Source organism: Macaca mulatta, chromosome 6 (genome assembly GCF_049350105.2).
Source record: "Macaca mulatta isolate MMU2019108-1 chromosome 6, T2T-MMU8v2.0, whole genome shotgun sequence".
Taxonomy (NCBI): domain Eukaryota; kingdom Metazoa; phylum Chordata; class Mammalia; order Primates; family Cercopithecidae; genus Macaca; species Macaca mulatta.
The window spans coordinates 85,335,198-85,360,959 of record NC_133411.1 but is presented as its reverse complement, the minus strand read 5'-3'; the positions used below and the strand labels follow the sequence as shown (position 1 = coordinate 85,360,959).

The 25,762-nt window shown below is 41.0% G+C and overlaps 1 protein-coding gene across 2 annotated transcripts in view; it reads left to right on the top strand.

Moving 5' to 3' along the window:
- The first annotated feature begins 12,274 nt into the window (after nucleotides 1-12,274).
- Nucleotides 12,275-25,762, top strand: part of ARSB (arylsulfatase B) — a 192,889-nt gene continuing 179,401 nt past the window's right edge. For both annotated transcript variants that reach the window (XM_001108389.5, XM_015140320.3), the window contains exon 1: nucleotides 12,275-12,651. In XM_001108389.5, the coding sequence (XP_001108389.4) occupies nucleotides 12,337-12,651 (315 nt within the window). In that variant the 5' untranslated portion in view covers nucleotides 12,275-12,336. The remainder of the gene's footprint in view (nucleotides 12,652-25,762) is intronic.

Sequence of the window (25,762 nt, the reverse complement as noted above, 5' to 3'; positions counted from 1 at the left end):
TAGATACAAATAGTATTCTTTAGCTAAAGTCCCAGGAAAGCGGAGCCACCAAAAATCAAATTAATTATATCCTTCTTCTGATGAATCTTCACATAAAAATATAAATTATCATCCTATTTTTATCCCCTGCCATTAATGAATTAGACTACTCATAGTGTATTTAGTTTGTTTTCTGTTGCTATAATAAAATGCCTGGATCTGGGTAATTTATAAAGGAAAGAGGTTTATTTAGCTTATGGTTCTGGAAGCTGGGAAGTTCAAGACCTGGTGATTGCATCTGGTGAGGGCCTTGTGCTGCTTCATAGCATTGCAGAAAAGCAGAAGAGATGAGAGGGCGTGCTTGTGAGAGAGAAAAGGGGACTGAAATCCTGCTATAGCTAACCCATTAGCTATAGAACCCATTAGAAATCCTGAAATAGCTAACCCATTCCTGAGAGAAAGGCATTAATGAGAAAGGCCATGACCCAGATACCTCCCACTAGACCCCACCTCCCCACACTGCCACAGTGAGGAATGAAGCCTCCAACAAATGAAGTTGTAGGGAACAAATCAAACCATAACATGTATGGAAAGCTGCATTGTGAATGACAAAAGGGTAACACATTATTTAATTGTATTTTCTCCAGGAAAAGATTTTGGAAATATTAACATGCCATGAAGCACAGAGGTGGTGGGGTGACACAAAAGCTACTGGGCTAAAAAATCACAAGACCTGCTTTCCCCAGGTCTGCCACCAACCAAGCACAGTCTACATAACATCTACTAATGCCTTTCCTGTATTTTAAGTTATATGAGTAATTGCTTTCCTTAATGTTCATTAATCTACGCATGTTTGTGGAGTACTTACTATAGGACAGGCACTGAAAGAGCAGTGGTGAACAAGACAGACATGGCCTTGCCTTCATGAAGTTTATAGACTGGAGAGATCAAGCATTTAACTAAAAAACAAGGAGATGTTTAATTACAAGCCATGATGTCATGAAGGCCGAGGGGAGAGAACATTTTGAGAAGGAGGGGATGGCTAACAGTGTCAGAAGATAAAAAGATGTCAAGTAAAACTAAAGGCTGAAAAGCATCCCTCAGGTGAAGCAGAGTGGTCATGGGTGCTACTGGCATGAATAATTTCAGGATATCAGTGAAGGCAAAAACCAGACTGCATTGAAAAATGAATAAGAGGTAAGGGTTAGAGACAGGGAACATGTTATCTTACCACCCAGGAGCAGTTTCCTAATAAGACAGGTTATAATGGACATTGGTTAGAAAGCATTTAGCTACAAGTAAAAAAAAAAATCCGATTAACAGTAATTTATTTATTTATTTTTTAAATTATACTTTAAGTTCTAGGGTACATGTGCACAATGTGAAGGTTTGTTACATATGTATACATGTGCCATGTTGGTGTGCTGCACCCATTAACTCGTCATTTACATTACGTATTTCTCCTAATGCTATCCCTCCCCCACCCCTCCACCCCACGATAGGCCCCAGTGTGTGATGTTCCCAACCCTGCATCCAAGCGTTCTCATTGTTCAATTCCCACCTATGAGTGAGAACATGCAGTATTTGGTTTTCTGTCCTTGTGATAGTTTGCTCAGAATGGTGGTTTCTGGCTTCATCTATGTCCCTACAAAGGACATGAACTCATCCTTTTTTTATGGCTGCAGAGTATTCCATGATGCATATGTGACACATTTTCTTAATCCAGTCTATCATTGATGGACATTTGGGTTGGTTCCAAGTCTTTGCTATTGTGAATAGTGCCACAATAAACATATATGTGCATGTGTCTTTATAGTAGCATAATTTATAATCCTTTGGGTATATACTCAGTAATGGGATGGCTGGGTCAAATGGTATTTCTAGTTCTAGGTACTTGAGGAATCACCACACTGTCTTCCACAATGGTTGAACTAGTTTCCACTCCCACCAATAGTGTAAAAGTCTTCCTATTTCTCCACACTTTTTCCGGCACCTGTTGTTTCCTGACTTTTTAATGATTGCCATTCTAACTGGTGTAAGATGGTATCTCATTGTGGTTTTGATTTGCATTTCTCTGATAACCAGTGATGATGAGCATTTTTTCATGTGTCTGTTGGCTGCATAAATGTCTTCTTTTGAGAAGTGTCTGTTCATATCCCTTGCCTACTTTTTGATGGAGATGTCTGATTATTTCTTGTAAATTTAAGTTCTTTGTAGATTCTGGACATTGGCCCTTTGTCAGATGGGTAGATTGCAAACATTTTCTCCCATTCTGTAGGTTACCTGTTCACTATGATAGTAGTTTCTTTTGCTGTGCAGAAGCTTTTTAGTTTAGTCAGATCCCATTAGTCTATTTCGGCTTTTGTTGCCATTGCTTTTGGTGTTTTAGTCATGGAGTCTTCGCCCATGCCTATGTCCTGAATGGTATTGCCTAGGTTTTCTTCTAAGGTTTTTATGGTTTTAGGTCTAACATTTAAGTCTTTAATCCACCTTGAATTAATTTTTGTATAAGATGTAAGGAAGGGATGCAGTTTCACCTTTCTACATACAGCTAGCCAATTTTCCCAGCACCATTTATTAAATAGGGAATCCTTTCCCATTTCTTATTTTTGTCAGATTCGTCAAAGATCCGAGGGTTGTAGATGTGTAGTGTTATTTCTGAGGCCTCTGTTCTGTTCTATTGGTCTATATCTCTGTTTTGGTACCAGTACCATGCTGTTTTGGTTACTGTAGCAGTATAGTTTGAAGTCAGGTAGCCTGATGCCTCCTTTGTTCTTTTTGCTTCTTTTTGCTTAGGATTGTCTTGGCAATGAGGGTTCTTTTTTGGTTCCATATGAACTTTCAAGCAGTTTTTTCCAATTCTGTGAAGAGAGTCATTGGTAGCTTAGTGGGGATGGCATTGAATCTACAAATTACCTTGGGCAGTATGGCCATTTTCATGATATTGATTGTTCCTATCCATGAGCATGGAATGTTCTTCCATTTGTTTGTGTCCTCTTTTATTTCCTTGAGCAGTGGTTTGTAGTTCTCCTTGAAGAGGTCCTTTAAATCCCTTGTAAGTTGGATTCCTAGGTATTTTATTCTCTTAGTAGCAATTGTGAATGGGAGTTAACTCATGATTTGGCTCTCTGTTTGTCTGTTATTGGTGTAGAGGACTGCTTGTGACTTTTACACATTGATTTTGTATCCTGAGACTTTGCTGAAGTTGCTTATCAGCTTAAGGAAATTTGGGGCTGAGACAATGGGGATTTCTACATATACAATCATGTCATCTGCAAACAGGGACTATTTGATTTCCTCTTTTCCTAATTGAATACCCTTTATTTCTTTCTCTTGCCTGATTGTCCTGGCCAGAACTTCCAACACTACGTTGAATAGGAGTGGTGACAGAGGGCATCCCTGTCTTGTGCCAGTTTTCAAAGGGAATGCTTCCAGTTTTTGCCCATTCAGTACGATATTGGCTGTGGGTTTGTGATAAATAGCTCTTAGTATTTTGAGATATGTCCCATCAATACTGAATTTATTGAGAGTTTTTAGCATGAAGGCTGTTGAATTTTGTCGAAGGCCTTTTCTGCATCTACTGAGATAATCATGTGGTTTTTGTCTTTGGATCTGTTGATGTGATGGATTACATTTATTGATTTGCATATGTTGAACCAGTTTTGCATCCCAGGGATGAAGCCAACTTGATCATGGTGGATAAGCTTTTTGATGTGCTGCTGGATTCGGTTTGCCAGTATTTTATTGAGGATTTTTGCATTGATGTTCATCAGGGATATTGGTCTAAAATTCTCTTTTTTTCTTGTGTCTCTGCCGGGCTTTGATATCAGGATGATGCTGGTCTCATAAAATGAGTTAGGGAGGATTCCCTGTTTTTCTATTGATTGGAATAGTTTCAGAAGCAGTGGTACCAGCTCCTCTTTGTACCTCTGGTAGAATTCAGATGTGAATCCGTCTGGTCCTGGACTTTTTTTGGTTGGTAGGCTATTAATTATTGCCTCAATTTCAGAGCCTGTTATTGGTCTATTCAGGGATTCAACTTGTTCCTGGTTTAGTCTTGGGAGGGTGTATGTGTCCAGGAGTTTATCCATTTCTTCTAGATTTTCTAGTTTATTTGTGTAGAGGTGTTTATAGTATTCTCTGATGGTAGTTTGCATTTCTGTGGGATCGGTGGTGATATCCCCTTTGCCATTTTTTATTGCGTCTATTTGATTCTTCTCTCTTTTCTTCTTTATTAGTCTTGCTAGCAGTCTATCAATTTTGTTGATCTTTTCAAAAAACAGCTCCTGGATTCATTGATTTTTTGGAGGGTTTTTTGTGTCTCTTTTCCTCCCAATGCACACACACACACTAATTCAAGAACAAAGCCAACAATAAATTGAAGATGCTTCTTACAAATAATTTTTTTTTCTTTTTCCCTTTTTTTTTTTTTTTTTTTTTTGAGAGGGTGTCTCACTTTGCCACCCAGGCCTAAACGCGGCAGTGTGACTGCAGCCTCCACCTTTCAGGTTCAAACAATTCTCCTGCCTCAATCTCCCAAGTAGCTGGGATTACAGGTGCACGCAGCCACACCTGGCTAACTTTTATATTTTTAGTAGGGATGGGGTTTGACTATGTTGGCCAGGCTGGTCTCAAACTCTTGACCTCAGGTGATCCCCCCGCCTCGGCTTCCCAAAGTGCTGGGATTACATGTGTGAGCCACCACACCCGACCAGAGAATTACCTTTCTATATGCATAGAATCTTGATGGTTCTTAGTGCATTGACAGTAGTTAGCACTAATGAATAACTTATATTCGTTAGCTAAAAGAAGGATAAAAGGACCTCAAAAACACCTCTATAAGTTTGGTTTATGATCTTAAAGGCCTTTAAGAAGACTCTCTGCTCCTCACTTAGATATGGTAGTAATAAATCCATTTCTATCTGTTTCTAAAACTAAATAGATCATAAAAATATTTAATAGCTGGCATCTAAATTAACAAAGTTTAGTCTTCTTTCTAATGTTCAAGTCTATCTCCTTTTGGACAGTTCAGGGTAGTAATGAAGCAATAAGTAACACCAACCACAATTTGCCACATGTAGTTAGTGGACTTCAGGTTTTCTCTCTGAAGAAAGACCTCTTACCATGCTTATCTCTCCAGCAAGGAAGCTCTTGTTACTGTACCCCAACAGTTAATAATTTAGAGATAAAGTATTTAAAATTGTTTAGTCTTTTTATGTCATATTTATCATATTCAAAGACATTGCAACAAAAACAGGAGAAGCACCGAGATGCAGGAATCATGTCTTCTGAATGTAGTATATAACCAGGTGGCACAAGCCAAGAACCTTGCAAACCACAGAAACCAAGAGGCACGGCATTAGCATCTATGTGATTCTCTTAGTGCATGGCCTGCAGGCTTTACAAAGGTGTTCACTGGGGAAGACTTATTCTTGGTCCTCTGTTCTCAATTATAATGAATTTTACTTTTTGTTGAAATGTAAACTATGTTATTACCATTATTATTATTATTATTATTTGAAATAGATGATATATGCACAGAGTTTAACATTTAGAACATATAAAAGGGTATATGGTGAGAAGTTATTCTCTTTCCCATCCCTGTCCCCAGTTAACCAGTCTATCCAGAGACAACCAATGTTATAATTTCTTCTGCACATTCTTGAAATACTCTATAAACATGCATGCCCCTCTCTCTACATGTAGTACATATATATATGCACATATATACACATATATTTTTAAATAAATGAGAGCATACCAACCATAATGTCCTTTGCCTTTTAGAAATTAACAGTGTTTTGGAGATAATTTATATCATCCTTTTTAATGATTGCTTAGTATTCCATAATTAATTTAACCAGATCCTATTATTGGCCTTTTTCCATTACAAATAAGGCTAAAATGAGTATCTTGTTGTCTATTTCTCACACTGAGTATCTCTATAGGATACATTCCTAGAACTGGGATTGTTGAATTAAAGTGTATGTGCATTTTGATAGATATGCAAAGTTGTTCCCCTTAGAGGTTAAGCCAAATTTCACTTCGCTGATGAATGTGTAAGAGGGCTTGTTTCTTTACACTCTCCCCAAAGCATTGAGTTCTCACTGGTATATTATTGATGTTTCTATTTGCATTTCTCTTTTTGAGTGAGATTGAGCATCTATTCATATATTTAATGGTCACTTGTATTTCCTCTTCTGTAAACAATTGTGTTCCTATACTTTACCCATTTGAAAATTGTTTGTTGGTCTTTTTCTTACTGACTTTAGGAGTTATAAAAGATTTTCACTATGGGTTAAGTAGGTTTTGTGAGGGTTAGAATGCAAGCCAGGTGATTATGTATATCATTTCTATGTAAAAAATACGTTTAGAGTTCCAGGCACCCCACATGCCAAACAATGAGCTTTTATTTCACTTCTGAATTGGGAGCTGCTTTTATTTCTGTCCCAATTTTTGCACCTTCTAACTGACTGGAATAGTTTTTACTGATATGACTATGTACTGGGAAAACCCTAAAAGAAACTAATGATTAAACCAACTCAAATAATACAAGAGTTCAGTAATTGGTAGGATACAAATTGGTAGATACCATAGCCTTCATGTCCACAAATAATAGCCAGTTAAAAGTTATAATGGTAGAGAAAGCCCCATTTCAATAGCAAAAGAGAAGATAAAAATATTTAGAAATAAGTTTAAGCACAAAACTGATATGAGGAAAACACTTCTAAAAGGTGCAAAAATAGACCTTAAATGGAAAGGCACTCCTTATTCTTAGATATGACAACTGAATATTATAAAAATTTTGGGGCCGGGTGTGGTGGCTCATGCCTGTAATCCCAGTACTTTGGGAGGCCAGAGCAGGAAGATCACTTGTGCTCAGGACAAGACCAGTCTGGGCAACATAGTGAGACCCCATCTCTACAGAAAAGTTTGAGAAATTAGCTGAGTGTGGTGGCTCACACCTGTAGTCCCCAGCTCCTGGGGAGGCTGAGGCAAAAGGATCACTTGAACTCAGGAGGTCGAGGCTACAGTGAGCCATGATTGTACCACTGCACTCCAGCCTGGGCAACAGAGGGAGACACTGTCAAAAAAAAAAAAAAAAAAAAAAAAAAGAAAGAAAGAAAGAAAAAAGAAAGAAAAAGGAAGAACACATGCAGGAATAGCCAGGAAAACACTAAAAGTGGAAAGCTATGAAGAGTCATTAGCCCTATCATACATGTCAACATACTGTAAAGCCTCTAAATCTGAGACCATCTAGTGCTATGAGTAAACAGGCAAGTAGAATCCAACTAACTGAAAACCTAGAAATAGAGCCAAGTGTATGTGGAAATTAAGCATATGATAAATGTGGCTCTCATATCATTGGGACAAAAATGGAATTCCCTATGAATGGTGCTGAGACAACTGGCCAGTCATTTGGAAAAAGAAAAGGAGATCCATATTCCACATTGTACACAAAAATAATGCCCATGGATCAGGGATCTAAATGTAAAAATGTAGCTATGCAATTACTAGTAGAAAAAAATGGGTAAATTTTACTTTAACTTTGGTATAAGGATAGTTTAACTGTGACTCAGAATCCAGATGTAACCATAGAAAATATTGATAAATTTGTCTAACATTAAAAAATAACTTTTCCATGTTAAAAACACCAATTTGACAACTGACAAACTGGAAGAAAATATTTGTGATAAATAACCACAATTAAAGGGGTAACCTGTGTAATATACAAAAAATTCTTAAAATTGAATGGGAAAAGACCAAAAACCCAATTGAAAACAACACAGACAATTCACAAAAGTGACATTAAAAGGGTCCTTCATCACATGAAAAGATGCTCCATTTTAATCATAAGAGAAAAGCAAAACTAAAATACTATAGTGATATATCATTTCTCATATCAGATTAGAAAAAAAAGTATAGTACTTTTTAAAAAAGACTTAGTTTTTTTAGAGCAATTTTAGATCACAGCAAAATTGAGAAGAAGGTACAGTGATTTCCCATATAACCCTTGTCCCCACACATGCTTACATCCCCCATTATCAACATCCCTCACCAGAGTGGTACATCTGTACAGCTGACAAACCTACATTGACATAACATAATCATGTAAAGTTCAATTTACTTTTGGGTTTATTCTTGGTGTTGTACATTCCATGGGTTTGGATGAATGTATAATGACATATATCCACCATTGTAGTATCATAAAGAGTAGTGTCACTGGTCTAAAACAGGCGTCCCCAACCCCCAGGCCATGGATGGTACTGTCTGTGGTCCATTAGGAACTGGGCCACACAGCAGGAGGTGAGCAGTGGGCAAGTGAGCAGAGCTTCATCTGTAGTTACAGCTGCTTCCCATCACTTGCATTACAGCCTCGGCTCCGCCTCCTGCCAGGTCAGCAGCAGCATTAGATTCCCATAGGAGCGCAAACTCTATTGTGAACTGTGCATGTGAGGGATCTAGGCTGTGCACCCCTTAAGAGAATCTGATGCTTGATGATCTGTCACTGTCTCCCATCACCCTCAGATGGGACTATCTAGTTGCAGGAAAACAAACTCAGAGCTCCCACTGATTCTACATTATGGTGAGTTGTATAATTATTTCATTGTATATTATAATGTAATAATAATAGAAATAAAGTGCACAATAAATGAAATGTGCTTGAATCATCCTGAAACCATCCCCACACCCCTGCTGCCCAGTCTGTGGAAAAACTGTCTTCCACAAAACCAGTTCCTGGTGCCAAAAATGTTGGAGACTGCGGCCCTAAAAAATCCTCCATGCTACCTCTACTTATCCCCACTTCCCAAACCCAGCAACCACTGATCTTTTTTACTGTCTCCATAGTTTTGCCTTTTTTGAAATGTCATACAGCTGGAATCATATAGTATGTAGCTATTTCAGAGTGGCTTCTTTCACTTCGTAATATGCATTGAGCGTTCCACCATGTCTTTCATGGCTTGATAGCTCCTATCTTTTTACTGCTGTATACTATTTCACTTTCTGCATGTACCACTGTTTATCCTTTCACCTACTGAAGGACATCTTCATTGCTTCCAAGTTTTCGAAACTATGAATAAAGCTGCTGTAAGCATGTGTGCAGGTTCTTGTGTGGATATAAGTTTTCACCTCCTTCAGATAGATACCAAGGAGTGTGACTGCTGTATTGTAGGATAAGAATAGGTCTAGTTTTGTAAGAAATTGCCAAACTGTTTTCAATATACTACTCAGTAGCTAGTGATGAAAACTAGTACAACTCATACACATATAGAAATGAGGGGAAATAGAATTAGAGGTATTCATGATAAACTCATGGTTATATATATATATATGTTTAGATATAGTATGTGGGTGTGGTGTATGTATAAACATTTATATATGTGTGTGTGTATATATATGTATATATGGTTCCTATCTTTGTCTTGAGTGAGATCGTAGAAGTGATGACAGCCCAGTAGCAATGAGCACATCTAAAACACAGAGATTGGTTTCTAAATGTCATCCCTAAAAAGAATCAGAGTTCTGGCCAGGCACAGTGGCTCACACCTGTAATCCCAGCACTTTGGGAGGCTGAGGGGGGTGGATCACCTGAGGTCAGGAGTTCGAGGGCATCCTTGCCAACATGGTGAAACCCCATCTCTACTAAAAATACAAAAATTAGCCAGGTGTGGTGGCATGTGCCTGTAGTCCCAGCTACTCGGGAAGCTGAGGCAGGAGAATCTCTTGAACCTTGGATGCCGAGATTGTCGTGAGCCGAGATTGTGCCACTCCACTCCAGCCTGGGCAACAGGGCGAGACTCCGTCTCAAAAACAAACAAACAAACAAACAAACAAACAAACAAAAAACGGAATCACGGTTCCTTGGAGAAATATCTGATTCCGGGATTGAGGGCGGAAAAGTGCAAGTTGAGCCTAGAAAATCTCATTGTATCAAAATGTGTGGACATGCACAAAGATTCAAGAGGACATGCCAAAAGGATATGAGCCAGATTGTAGGGGTTTCCCACTGGCCAAAACAGAGAAAATTTGAGCATTGAAATAACTATAGTAAAGGATTATAGCATATTGATTAAAACAGGAATTCACTAGTTCACATATATAATTCCTCTAATAATATAGAGGAAATGAAGGAATTAGAATATTCCTCTAACAATATAGAGGAAATGAAAATCAGCATTTGGTAGCCATCCTAATTATAACTAATTGAAGCAAGAAGCAAGATACTAAAAGTGGTAAGCAAAATAATGTGTGTAAGGCATAATAGGATATTTACATATTCTCAAATTCTCTCCATAAAATATTTATTAATTACAAGAAGAAAATATTAACCTCACAGTGAAGAAATGTTTACCCTAACAAAATCATCCCATAAGAAATCATCATGTGCTTCTTAATAGGAAGCACCGAGAAACATAGCACATCACTTTTTGTGGTATTCGTGCTCAAATCCATAACCTCTAATCGTGAAGAAACATCAAACTCCAATTGAGATATTTAAAAAAATAACTAGCTTGTACTGCACACTATGTGTTCAATACATAGATGAAAAATAGAATTAACTCTTCTATTTGCACATTTCCAGAGCACTATTAACATATGCTTTTATTTAAAAACATAGGACATAAGAATCAGTGCAAGTTTAGCTAGTTTCAGGAGAAGCTGGTCAAAGGAAGGATTGTTCTTGCAAATTAGCACCCATCAGTTATTTCTTCTTGATTTTTATCAAGGAGAATAGGGAAGAAGAATTACCGGGGAAAAAGACACACAAAACCACAGCGGAAATTTTCAGTCCTTCAAGGTCTTCCACAGGGTGTTTAAAGGAAAAGTTCAAGCTTTGACATAATGAGTCAAATAGTTCTTCAAAGTTATTCTTTGAATTTAACTAATGCTAAAATTTTAACTTTTTTCTGCTAAATTTCATTGATTCCACTGGAGACTAAAGTGCATATAACGTAATCTACTTCATGCAAAGAAAAAAAAGTGTAAGTATGTTAAGAGGCAAACATATCATATGTTAAAGGATTCTTGGGGAAGAAAGGTAAAATCATGACCCTCATACAAATATAAAAGTGAATACATGATTTTATTTAACTCATTCATAAGGAAATTTGGTAAGGTGTTAAAAGCAATTCAAAGGACAATCCAAAGAACAGATCAGGAATACCAACATGTGCAAGCGGAGGTGAAACTGTTTTCCTTGGTAGTAGTGGTGGAGGGGAAGGATTGTTACTCTGCTGGATAAAGTTCATTTGTGTATATATAAATAAGAATTGTTTTCCATTGTTATTTATCTATAACTTATAAAGCTGTAAATAACTTCCACGGAATCAGACTCAACCTGGAAGGGTATGTTCTCTAGGCAATGCAAAAATTTTCCCCTACACCTATTAACAGCTATATCTCCAGGCAGAGAGTAGACAGAAAATCTGGATGGCAACGGGAATCTACTGGTCATACGGCTAACTTCCCAATTCAATAAGCACGTGACTAAAGGATTTTTTTCCTTCCACTCACAGATATTTCAGGCTAATTAGATACTGTGTGCTTCTTACGGTCACTGCTTGGTGGGGGAGCCAGCTCTGAGTGGGGTCATAGCAAATGAGCTATTCAATGACCACACAACACTCCAACTCCTCCCAGGGCACCTTGAAAGTAACTGCACCTTCCAAAGGGCACAGTGCAATCAGACTGTGTGTTTGGCCTCCTGTTTGCTAGTGGGGAGGAAGTGGCTTCATGGCTGTACACTACGCATAAATGAATGTGAAAGACTATTTAGGTCTCTGCCTTTTCACTATCCTCCCACCTGCCACAGGCTGGGCTCTTGTGCTAGAAATGACTTGCTAGTTAGACATCATGGGTCAGGATCTGAGTCAGAGGCTTAACTATTTATAAGCTTTTTTCTTATGAAAAATTGGCACTAAGTATAATGTCTAGCTGCCAGAGTTGTTGCAGGCTTTACAGGAGACACGGGCTGTGCAGATGCTTTGTAAATTTTGAAGCGTTATAAAATAACACATCTGTTTTTTTTTTTTTTTTTTTTTTTGGAAACCACGGTGCAAAGTTCATTGCCGGGGAAGGTAACGGCCCTTGGTGCCCTCCAAGCGTCAGCTTAGTTTCCAAGAAGCCGAGCAGCGGGCGCCCGCGGGTTTGTTTCTGGCTCCTCCTCCGCCACAGCGGCCGGGGGCCCGGGTCGGAGGCGGCGGGAGCCGAGCGCCCGGTCTGGCAAGCCCACGGCCCGCTAGGGGTGCCGTCCCGCGCCGGGGCGGAGCAGGCCCCGGCCGCCCAGTTCCTCATTCTATCAGCGGTACTCGGGGCTGGTGGCGCCACAGGCGCTGGGACCGCGGGCGGCCAAGGATGGGTCCGCGCCGCTCGGCGAGCCTGCCCCGAGGCCTCGGACCTCGGCGGTCGCTCCTCCCCGTCGCCCTCCCGCTACTGCTGCTGCTGCTGCTGTTGGAGCCGCTGGGCTCAGGTGCCGAGGCCAGCCGGCCGCCCCACCTGGTCTTCGTGCTGGCAGACGACCTGGGCTGGAACGACGTGGGCTTCCACGGCTCCTGCATCCGCACGCCGCACCTGGACGCGCTGGCGGCCGGCGGAGTGCTCCTGGACAACTACTACACGCAGCCGCTGTGCACGCCGTCGCGGAGCCAGCTGCTCACTGGCCGCTACCAGGTACGCTGCGCCCCAGGCGCCCTCGCCGCCCGCGCCGCCTCCGCCCCGCCTTTCGCCTACTCCCTACCGCTACTAACCGGCCCTTGAGGCCGCGGGCGCTGGCAGGCGGGGCTCGGTCCCTAGACCCGCGTATGGGCCCCGGCGGCTTGTCGCCCCGACCTCGCTCCTGCAGGCCGGCAGCCCGCCGTGGCCTCTGCGCATGCCCGGCTTCGGCGCACCGCGGACCCGCGCCCCTGCCGCCGGGTTGGGCTAGCGGCTTTGTCTTTCGTTTTCTGAAGCTCCGGGCGAAGGGGTTTATGGGAATGCCGGGTGCTGGGCGCCGCGGCCGGCAGGCTGAGCGGTCCTGAGGCGGGAGGCTGGGGAGGGCGCGGGCTGGGAGTAAAGACAAGGGGAGAGGTAAAATGAAGGGGTGCCCGCCGTAGATGCGACCCTGGTCCCCGGGAACCCAGCGGTTATGGGTTAGGAGTGTCCCACCAAAGATTATTCTTTTCTGGTTCTCAACACCCCTGGAGTGAAACCTGATGCTAGGTTGGTTTTTCTTAGGCTGCTGACACTCCTTTAAGATGTAACCTTGTATTGAACTCTTCTGAGCATCTTCATTATCTCTTTAAAAGCTTCCCTTTAGGAACGACTCCGCAGTTAACGAAGGAAATATAAATGTGGAGGGTGAATAGATGTTAGATGATTAAGAATAGCAAGAACATTTGCGTAGCACTTTGTTGTTTTTAAAGTGAATTATTGAAACAGCGCATGAGGTAGTTGTCTTTACCCCCTTTTACAGACGAGGCAGGAAGCCTGTATAGGTTCGTTGGCATGTTAAGAATCGCATAGCTAGAAAGTGGTCAAGGCCATGTCTGTTGTGCTTTTCCCGCATCCACTGATCCTCTCGGGCTTGGGAAATTGGCTTTTTTCCCCCTCAATCTGAATACGGTTGTCACATTTCTAAGACCCTGAAGTTATGACCATATTAAATACAGTAAATGGGTACAGTTGGATGCCACCTGCATACCTCCACAGAGTACATATGCTGTTTACTCAACAAAAATACTTGGAGCTTACTGTGCTACTGACAGGGGATATATATTTGAACGTTGCCCTCCCTAGTATGTGTTCGCATAACCTTTCAGATCAGCCCTAGCCTCACGTGTTCCTAAGATCAAGAGAAGGGAGGGCTTACTTGTGATAAAGATACAGTGGTCTGAAGGCTTTTATAAAGAGGAAAGATTGGGTGTTGCTAAGGGTGAGAAATAGCTGTAGCCAAGGTTAGAAATGAAAATAAAGGATGCTTCCCTTCACCATCCACCTTAGTACTTTTGGCGGTTCTGACTTTGGCTGCTACGTGTAATCAGGAATCCCCTACATTGTGCAAATCTCACCCTGGACACTTTGTGGGAGTAAAGGGATGTGCCAGTAAAGAAGAAGGGAAAGGTGAGGTTTGCCCCAAAGGGTTCTGCATTTGCTCTGAAGTAAGAGAACTGAACTCAAATTGCAAAAGAATGGAAGGGCCATTCATTTCTCCAACTTCCTCCCTTCCAACAGACTCGGACAGGAAAGCAGATACCAACTTCAAAAACCCATTCCTGGGCTGGGAGCAGTGGCTCACGCCTGTAATCCCAGCACTTTGGGAGGCTGAGGCAGGTGGATCACCTGAAGTCAGGAGTTCGAGACCAGCCTGACCAACATGGCAAAACCCTGTCTCTACTAAAAATACAAAAATTAGCCGGCTGTGGTGGCTTGTGCCTGTAGTCCCAGCTACTCGGGAGACTGAGGCAGGATAATCACTTGAACTCGGGAGGCAGAGCTTGCAGTGAGCCGAGATCGCACCACTGCACTCCAGCCTGGGCGACAGAGCAAGACTCCATCTCAAAACAAAAACAAAACAAAACCCATTCCTGTAATCAGTTGCTTTTGTCCCCTAACATCCTCCCCTACCAGTCACCAACATTCAGTCTTGGAGAAGAAACTTTAGTATTTAGAGTACCCCATGGTTATGAAGTAAAGGAAGGGTAGAGAAACTGGGCACTCTGAGAGGTTTAGAGACCTCTAAACCTCTAGCTGTATCTAAAGCAGCCTTGCTTCCCCAAACACTTTTTTTCTCCACTTTTCTCACCCACTTTATTCTGTTAGAGTTCATGGGACCCAGGTAGATATTACCCAGGGTGAGCAAGTGTCCACTTATAATGAAGTAGATATTTCTGGGAGGGCTCAGGAGTCTCCCTCAGATACTGTATGTTGGTATTGTTCTGAGCACTTACAAGTGTTAACTCGTTTGATTCTCACAATAACTCTTATCATCTCTGTTCTATAACAAGGAAACTGATGCTGTAAGAGGTTAAGAAACTTGCCCAAGGTTGCAGGGCCAGTAAAGGTTGGACCAGGATTTGACCCAGGCTGCCTGGTCCTAGAGTTGATGCTTATAACCACTATGCCATATTGCCTACTCAAAATTATTAAAAATGTCATTGCAAGGGCTGCTGCATACATACGAAATAATCCCTGTATTACTTTTGGACATTTGGGTCATTCCTAAACAGTTCAATGTAAAGAATCAACCCATAATATTTCTGAGTTAGAAATTGCCTATATTCCATGTAAAATAAAAATAGATTTTGTTTCTGAGTCATTTCTTATGCATAATTTTAGATAATAAAATGAAGGAATTTTTTGACTGTTTCAAAATGAGGTACTTGAAGGAAGTTGCTAAGAGTCGTATCTATGAACTTGGCAATCATGCTTTAAGTTAATATTTACAGACCCCTTTCCCATAATTACTTAACTTTAGAAAAGAAAAGCACAAGTTGATAAACAAGCCTAGACTGACTGGACTTTATACTCTCATGAAATCCTGAGTTTTAGTTTTTTCTGGTTTAAGAAATTATGTATTGAGCAAAGAGGACTGGTTAGGAACTGAGATGTAGGTTTCAGTCTTGGCCGTGTCAGACTCTGACCTCGGTGGCCATCATTTCCACATCTGTGAAACAGAGGAGTTGAGCTGAACTCTAGACTTTGTCTAGCTCTAAATTAATTTGACTCTAGGCTCTTGTGTCCATTAGGGCAAGTTTCTAACTTGGCAAATGCACATTATCATACCTATCATACTAACCCCATCTACTGGTAGAAAGATTAATCTTGCCCAACACAACGTATCTTAAAAATTGCGTGTACTACTTGTTATGCTGCTAGGAACTTATTTAATCGGGAACCTGAATTCAACCTTTTATATTGAGACATTTAATTTTTCAGAGCCCTCACAAATGAACTATTTTAAACGTGCATGCTATGGTGAAAAATGTGTAGGGACTGGGTACAGGTTGGAGGCAATGGAGGAGACTTAATTAGCAGATGGGGTAAGTAGTTACTGGCCAATTCAAGAACTAGAAATTCAGGTCTCTCTACACTCAGGCCAGGGGCCTTCCCACTGCCCTATGACTCATTCATTCATTATTTGTGAAATCTTTAAAAAAATCTGTATTTTATTTTTAAAATAGAAAATACGTTCACATCGCTTAAAAACTCAAAAGCTGCAAAAGGGCTTATAGTGAAAATCTACACACACACACACACACACACACACACACACACACACACACACACAGTCCTTAGACATCCAGTTCCCATCTTTGTAGACAAACAATGCTCTGAAATATATATTTATATATATTATTTCTTTTTTCTATGTGAATGGTAACATACTCTTCACACTGATCTGCAGCTCCTATTTTGTTTGTTTGTTTGTTTGTTTTTACTTATTTGAAATCATTCCATTTTGTTGACTAAAGATTATCCTCACAGCTTTTAGGGCTGCATAATATTTTGTTAAATGGATACATTGTAGTTTATTTAACCAGTTGCATACTGATGAACATGTAAGTTGTTTCCAGCCTTTTGATATATCAAAGAATGGTGACGTGAATACTTTGTACATATGCCATTTTGTACATATTGGAACATATATGAAGGATAAGTTCCTAGAAATGGAATTTTCTGGGTTTAAGGGTAGATGCATTTGTAATTTTGATAAATATTATAAAATTGCATCTTAAGAGATTGTACCAATTTACATTCCCACTGGCAATATTAAGTTATAGTTCACATCCTATATAATTTACCATTTTAAAGTGTCCAGTTCAATGGTTTTTTGTATATTCACAAGGTTGTGCAACCAATGTTTTCATCACCTCAGAAAGAAACCACTCAACCATTAGCAGTCACTCTTCATTTCCCCATTCCACCAGCGCTTGGAAACCACCAATATTCTTATTATCTATGTAGCTTTACCTATTTTGGACATTTCGTATAAATGGAATACAACAGATGGCCTTTCATCTATGTTGTAGCATGTATTGTTCCCTTTTATGGCTCAATAATATTCCATTGTATGGACATGCCACATTTTGTTAATACATTCATCCATTGATGGACATTAGGTTATTTGCACTTTTTGGCTATTATGAATAATGCTGCTGTGAACATCCATGTACAAGTTTTTGTGTGAGCATATTTTTTCAGTTCTTTTGGGTTAATACCTAGGAGTGAAACACAGTATTCTTGAAGGACTTCTTAGTTCAGCTAACGACGAGGTCCTTGTCTGTCCCATGGCCATGAAAATTCAGGCTCACAGATGGTTTGAAGGGTGAGTAAGCAGAATTCTATTGGGTGAGAAGGAAAAAAGGGGGAAACAGGGACCCACTGCAAGGAGTCCCTGCTACAGTGCTTCCCTCATCGCCCATTTGAATCCCAGATGCCATAGGCAGAGGAGAGGCCAGGCGCGAACCTCCGTGGCTCCACCCCTGTGCATAGTCCAGTTGGAGTTTGGCCAGGGACCCCTTCCCACCTGGCTGTCTTAGTATCATGTGGCAACTCTATGTTTAACTCCTTGAGGAACTGGAAATTGTTTTCCACAGCAGCTATACCATGTTATATTTCCACTAGCAATGTATGTGGGTTTTAGTGTCCTCACATCCTTGCCAATATTTGTCATTATCTTTTTTGATTATAGCCTTCAAGTCTTCCTAGTGAGTAGGAAGTGGTATTTAATTGTAGTTTTGATTTTCATTTCCCTAGTGACTAATGATGTTGAACATCTTTTCATGTCTTATCAATCATTTGTATGTCTTCTTTGGAGAAATGTCTACTCAGATCATTTGCCTATTTTAAAATTGGGTTATTTATCTTCTCATTCTCGAGTTGTAGGAGTTCTTTATGTATTCTGGATACTATTAAATAAACCCTTATCAGATAGACTCTTTGCAAGTATTTTTTCCCATTCTGTGGATTGCTTTTTACTTTCCTGATAGTGTCCTTTGATGTAAACAAAAGTTACAAATTTTTATGTACTACTTACCTATTTTTCTTTGGTTGCTTATATTGTTGGTACCATGTCTAAGAAACCATTTTCTAATCCAAGATTATGAAGATTTACCTCTATGTTTTCTTCTAAGTATTTTATAATTTCAGTTTTTACATTTAGGTCTTTGATCCATTTTGAGTTCATTTTTATGTACGATTTGAGGTATGTAGGTGTCCAGATATTTCAGTGCCATTTGTTGAAAAGAATGTTCTTTCCTCATTGCACCCTTTGCACCCTTGTCAAGACTCAACTGACCATAGATGTATGACTTATAATTCTATTCCATTGATCTATATGTCTATCCTTATGCCAGTGCCTCACTGTCTTGATTACTGTTGTTTTGTACTGCAAAGGTTTTAGAATTAGAAAATGTGAGTCTTCCAATTTTGTTATTCTTTTTCAAGATAGTTTGGCTATTCTCAGCCCCTTGCATTTCCATATAAATTTTAGGATCAACTTGTCCATTTCTATAAAAAAAAAAAAGGGAAGTGGAATTTTGATAGGGATTTCAGTGATCTGTAGAACCATTTGGAGAGTATTACTACCTCAACAATATAACTTCCAATTTAAGAATATGAGATATCTTTCTGTTTATTTAGAGTTTTTTTTTTTTTTTGAGACAGAGTCTCGCGCGGCTCTGTTGCCCAGGCTGGAGCACAGTGTTGGCTCACCGTAACCTCTGCCTTGTGGGGTTCAAGCAATTCTCCTGCCTCAGCCTCCTGAGTAGCTGGGACTATAGGCACACACCACCACGCCCACCTAATTTTTGTATTTTTAATAGAGATGGGGTTTCACCATGTTGGCCAGGCTGGTCTTGAACTGCTGACCTCAAATGATCCACCTGCCTTGGCTTCCCAAAGTGTTGGGATTATAGACGTGAGCCACCACACCCAGCCTATTTAGGTCTTCTTTAATTTCTTTCAACAGTGTTTTATAATTTTTAATGTATAAGCATTGTACTTTGGTTAAATTTATTCCTGTTTTACTATTTTCAGTGGTATTGTAAGTGGACTTCCTTTCTTAATTTTATTTTCAGTAATTCATTGCTGTTGCATAGAAATGCAACTGATATATTTACATCAATCATTTTGCAACCTTAATGAACTTATTAGTTCTAATTGTGTGTGTGTGTGTAATCTTTAGAGTTTTTTAGTGCAAGATCATGTCATCTGCAAATAGAAGTTTTACTTCTTCCTTTCTAATCTAGATACCTTTTATTTCATTTTCTTGCCTAATTACCCTGGATAGGACCTCTAGTGCAATATTGAGTAGAAGTGGCATGAGTGGACTTATTTCCAATCTTAGAGGGGAAGCTTTCAGTCGATCACCATTAAGTGTGATATATTCATTCATTCTTTCATTCAACAAATATTTACTGAGCAGCGAGTTATGCCACTGTACTTTGGGAATCTCTTGGTGCTTATAATCTGAAGGGGTTGAGGTAAGGAGAAGAAGTAACCAAGAGGGGTGTGAAATAAATACAAACAGACCAGGCGTGGCGGCTCATGCCTGTAATCCCAGAACTTTGGGAGGCGAGACAGGCGGATCACCTGAGGTCAGGAGTTTGAGACCAGCCTTGCCAACATGGTGAAACCCCGTCTCTACTAAAAATACAAAAATTAGCCAGGTGTAGTGGTACACACATGTAATCCCAGCTACTCAGGAGGCTGAGGCAGGAGAATCGCTTGAACCTGGGAGGCGGAGGTTGCGGTGAACCGAGATTGCGCCACTGCACTCCAGCCTGGGCAACAGAGCAAGACTCCATCTTGGCAATGGGGGGCGGGGGAAGAAAGAAATACAAACAATTAAGTAAGGTGAATTTAAATGGCATGACAATACATGTGGAGAAGAAAATAACATAGGTCAAGTGATCTTGACTCAGGAAGGTGTCTTAAAAGAGGTAGTATGAGCAGAGGCATGAATGAAGGGAGTCAGCCATGCACACATCCTAGCAAAGTTTAACGTGGAGGAAGGAGCAACAGAAGCAAAGCCCTTGAGGCTGGAATGAGCTTGTTGTAAGAATGAGATGGTAGCTGAGTGAATGAGGGTGCCAGAGGCAGGCCAAGAGCTAGAGGAGGGAGGCTGGGTCTCCCTGGGTTTAATGCTGCTCACCCATTATAAAGTGTTAAAACTTGAACTTTTTTTTGTGTCAGTTTTTATAGTAAGGTTACATTGAGGCTGTTATAAACTAAAGAACATTTCTAATCTAACAGTGTTCTAAATGGGTATATTTTAAGGAAAGATAGTCAAGTGCCATGTGGCATTCTTTGGATACATGTAATTCCAATTAGAATTAATTATACGTATTCTCTCTTTTTCTTTAAAAGAAATAAGCTTGGCTGGGCGCTGTGGCTTATGCCTGTAATCCCAGCAATTTGGGAGGCCGAGGTGGGCAGATCACTGGAGTCCAGGAGTTCGAGACCAGCCTGGGTGAAACTCCATCTCTCTAAAAAGTTAAAAAAATTAACCAAGTGTGGTGGCAAGCGCCTGTAGTCCCAGCTACTCAGGAGGCTGAGGTTGGGACCAGGGGGTGGGGGAGGTGGATGGCGGGAAATTGCTTGAGCCAGGGGAGGCAGAGGTTGCAGTGAGCCAGGATAGTGCCACTGCACTCCAGTCCAGGTGACACAGTGAGACTGTCTCCAAAAAAAAAAAAAAAAAAGTAACCTGTTTTTAAAATTGTCTCTAGGAAATACATTCAAAGGTTTCACATATAAAAGATGTAAAAAATATAAACATATAGATGAGGATGTTTTCATCCTTTCTCCCTGCCCTCTTTCCCATAGGTAGCTCCTGTTTATTGGTTTCTTGATATCCCTTGGAGGTATGTTATGCACATGAGAAAATAGATTTTATATTTATTTTACCCTTATTTAAAACCTCAAGATTAAAAATATTAATTTTAAAATTCTCCAGCTTTTCTAATAGAATTTGTGTACTACTTTTAGTTCAAATAGAAAACTTAATATTTCTAATTTTCCATACTCTTACACATTGACTTTATGCCATACAAAATACTCATTATGCCTCCGTTATTCCTAGTACACATTTTAATTGTGATTAGTGGTTCTGAGGTCTGACTTCTCCGTTAGATTGCCTTGTTTGTCTCTGGGCTAAAGTAGCACTCAGCGTTGGACAATTAAATGATCGAATGTGAGAAGCACTTTTACACAGTTCCTGAAAGAGCTCACCATCTTAATTAAACTGCTTCAAATTGCCATGTCATTTCTAGTCCCCTTACTTCTTTTTTAAGAAATTGGAAAGATTAAAGGGTAAGAAAGTGATAGGGCTTAAAGGAAAACACTCTTCTGGGAAAAAAGTTAAGAAAAGTAACTCTGGTCCTCAGCTGGGAATGTCCTTACCTTGAGTTCCGAGGGGGCCACTCCACCAGAACTCCATAAACCTTGGCACAGAATAGAAGCAATGAAAGATGACTCCAAGGTTTTTTTGTTTTTTTGTTTTTTTTCATTCTTAAGGGATCCAAACCACATTTTTCTTAATCACACTGATAAACGGACAAGACATTTTCACGGCTTTTCACTCACTCCTGAGGTGGAACCTTGGACAGGAAATATAGGAAGGAGGCTGTGCTGGAGCATCATGGGTAATTTTTGACTTTTGCTTCAGGTTTGCTTCAAGGTGAGCAGGAAAGATGCATGCTGCAGGCAGAAGAGGGCATGGTGGTGCAGGCCCTCTGCCTGAGCGTGCCCTCCCTATCCTGCTTCTTGTCTTCCTCACCCTCACTGGCCTGCCTGCTCCTCACCTACTGGCCTCTCAGTGGACTCCTGCCAGTGGTTGCTTCTCCCTGGACTTTGAGGTTCAGAAGTAGGGCACAGGAGAGTGCAGAGCTGGAAGAAATGTGTACAGGGTGCAGGGAAAGATGCATGTCTAAAGGTGGGTGCTCGTAGGATCCCCTGGCAAAGGCACAGGAGGAGGGAGCTGTCACAGGACCATGTAACCCTGAGACCATGGGTGCCTCCTAAGAGAAAACAGTGTCTTTATTCCTGTGCTCCTTTAGGGAGAGAAACAAAGGATGCATTAGCTCCGTAGGGACAAGCAAGATGGCCTCAGTAAAGCACAGCAGAGCCCTGGGGTGACTTCGATGGGTTTGCTAAAGCCGGACGTCCTTCCTAAGCCTAGCCAAATCCAAGAGGCATTTTCCCAGGAGGGAAGGGGAGTGCGGAGGCCTTATTCTGCAAACATTGCAGCCATTTTAAAGAAACAATTCCAGATTTTATATCTTTTACCTGCCAGGAAATTGCAAATGAGGAAATAAGGAAATAAGTTTGGAGCTGAGTGGAATATGACCAATTGAGTTAGAGGATTTTCTGGTTGCTTGATTTACGAGGTTTGCCATTTCAGGAATCACTTTGAGCATAAGCTGTTGCTCTCTGGTCATTATCTTTTGTTTGTGTTTCCTTAATCATGTCACCTTTTGAGAGATTCCTTTCCCTCAGCTTTCTTCATATTTTCCTTCCTTTTCCATTTGGGCTTTCTTTGGAATTATAATTTAAATAGAGGGAGGCGCTGAAACCCTTTCTGGCTTGTTTATTCTTTTTTATAAACGACATCCCTTTGTGAGTTTAGTCAGAGATTTGCACTCTTTACTAATCAACACCAAAATAAATAGACTCTTAAAACTGTCAGTGACATGGGCCAGTTCTGCAGCCCGAGTCCTGAAGGGCCAGGCCAGATGGCAACGCCAGGCCCCTAGCACACATAATGCGTGTCTGTAGCTCTTGGCTTCAGCAGCATGGGCAGCTGACTGCTTTTTAAATGGCTTCTGTGGGGGAGGGAGCAGATTTTTCACTATCCATTTGTTCTTTGGGCATCTCCAGGAATAAACCCTAAGGTGGCACAAGTGCTACTTGACCGTGGTTAAAACTTGCCGTGTACTGGCTGAGGCACAGGCTAGAAATTCTGAACTCCTGCTTTGCCACCAGCATGTTCTGTGATTGCATTCTGATCATGAAGCTTGCCACTAGGCTCTCTGGTGTATAAAGTGGAGGGGTAGAGTGGCCCATTTTTCTGAGTTTTTAAGTACTGCAGCAGGAGGTATTGCACACATATGTGGGCACTTGAGGATATGAGTTCATTTTGCTCAGACCAGACTGACTGGACAGAACCTCCCTTCTCTTCAACGGGATATTATGTCAACACTGTTGAGGTGCGAAGAGAAAGAACATTATTGCCTTCTGTGCAGCAGTGGTTTGCTTCGCTCTTGGGACAGTTTGAGTGTAGCTGAAATATTGTGCTCTGAACTCCCATATAGATAACTAATCAATTGACTGTCTGGACCTCTGAAAGGGGAATTGGGAGAGATTCTGATATGGGAGCTGCCATCTTCCTCTCCCCCAGCAAGAGATTGTTTTTTGTCCTTTAAGCTCATGAGACTATACTGCAGGGATCTCCTAGGTGTGCGGAAGACAGAATAACACACTGGACCAAATAAATTGTTACGTGCAACCAATATGTAAACAAGGATCTCTCAGTTATGTCGCAGAAAGAGCCTAGAACAAGCCAGGTCCTCCACAGGATTTGCAGACCTTTAGCCTTTGTGGAGAGGATTTTTGATGGTCAAGTAAAATCTTAGGAGAAGTTGTTTTTTGAGAGAAGATTTGGTTTAATGAAGAGGAGACAGCCACACATGATAGGTAGGGAGGTAACCCCTTGGACTTTTGTATATTGCATGTAGAACCTTCTCCATTCAAACACACTTCTTTGGACATTGCAGATGGGTGTTAGAATGAAATTGTTTTATATTCTGTTGTGTTTATCAGGGCACCCTTTTTTCTTTTTTCTTTTGATTCCTATTGGTGCCCGGTTGCCTTCCTGCCCCATGCAGCATGGCGTGGCTCTGTAGTTGTGTGCTAAAGTGCTGGGTTGGAACCAGCTCGGCATTAGCCTGTTTACTGCTTCTCTACACATTACAGCTTCCTTCCTTGAGACAGTGTTTGAACAGACCGAAAACATGTTTTTGGATGTCATCCAGGGTTTGGCTTCTGCTTCCCAATAATGCCATAAAAATGCTCTGTCAAATAAATTCTCAGGAACCGAAAAGAACACATTCCCTGCTCCATATGATTGTAGATAATGGAGGCAGGCTTCAGCTGACCACCTGGCTTGGTGCCCATGGCTTAGGGAAACCAAATCGCACAACATCTCTTGGCAGTGCTTTCTAGCGATCAGAGTTAATTCTCTGCATGTGATGGATGAGCTTTCCATTTAAGGAAATTTTCACAGAGCATTTATCTCCACTGGGGCTTTTGGATTCCATAAAATATTATCTTTGCTTGTCCTGCCTGGTTGCCAATTAGCATACTATATGCAATGAAGTTTTTGAGTCCTAGGGTCAATTTTCTCTTCAGTAAGCTTCCAGAGTTAACCGTGGAAGGAATATTTCTTTGATTTGGGATGTGTGTGTGTGTGTGTGTGTGCACGCGTGCACATGTGCTAAGAGGAATGCTTCCCTTTCCCAGCCTGGATATTACAACATCCTTACCCTTCAGGGTCCCAGCTGGAAAGAGATGGCACATTCAAATTAGGGAGTGTTTATTTACAAAGGGACTATTTTAAAAGGTGTGAATGTGTGGGGCAAAATGCTAGGGATGGTGTAGTAATCCAGTGGAGCTGTTACTACCCCTAGACCAGAAGAGAAGAAAGGAAGGGCCAGTTACCAGAACCTAGAAGGAGAGAGGCAGATAGAGAAAGAAGTCTGCTTCCAGAGTGACCTTCGGTAGAGAGATTCATGTAGCCAGGCTAAGCAGCCTGTCAACTGAGGCCATGCACTCTCCGTTTTCCCTCTCACTCCTGCCAGGGCTCCCCATTGGCTGAGCCCAATCAGAAACCAGAAGACAAGTGTCCTTTGACTTGATCCTCACAGGTCAGCCTCCTAGGGCAGAGAGCAGGACTGAGAAGGCAGCGTGGATTTGAAGGGCAAACGGAAGGTATCTGGCACATATCCCAATGTAGGTAGGTGTCTAATTACTTCTAGGAGAGGCATAACAATCTCAGTAGAAAACTTAAACTCACTTTTATTTTTAAACAGTTTTATTGAGATATGATTGACATACAATAAACTGTACACACTTCAAGTATACATTTCGATAAGCTTTGATAGGTATATACCTGTGAAACCATCACCACATCAAGATAGTGAACTTACCCATCATTCTCAAGATAAACCCACTTTAACTTAACACTTAAGATATTCCATGTTGTTCTTTTAGGAGGATGTGGAAAGAGATCATGCAGTAAAGCAATAGCAGGTGCAATTCCTAACTTACTGAAGTTAGTGGGTTACTGAATGAAGTTACTGCCCAGGGTTACAAAGCTCATAAGTGATAAAGCCAGAATGGGATTTAATTCTCTCAGCCTTATGCTACTCTGCTTTAAATTATAAGGCAAATAAAATACAAACACTTATAAAAAATCATTTATTAGCAACACATTTCTTGCTCTCCACCTTACAGCTGATGAAGGGACCAGCCATGGCCTGGGTTGAGAACTGGCACTCTTACCTCCCTTGTTCCCAGAGCCTGTTTATTCTATAAATCAAGAGCTCCCAGTACTGGGGAAGGCTGGTGTCTGGTGCAGAGTTGAATTTGAGACCCCAGTCCCACTTCCTACAAAGAAGAGCACCTCCCTGGCTAAGCCAGGAAAGGAGGCAGGAGGTGTCAAGTTTTAGGGAAGGGTGGGACTGGGTAGACAAGGAGTGATACCCTGTCATGCCGCAGCAGGAGCTGCAGTGGCACCCACCAGCAC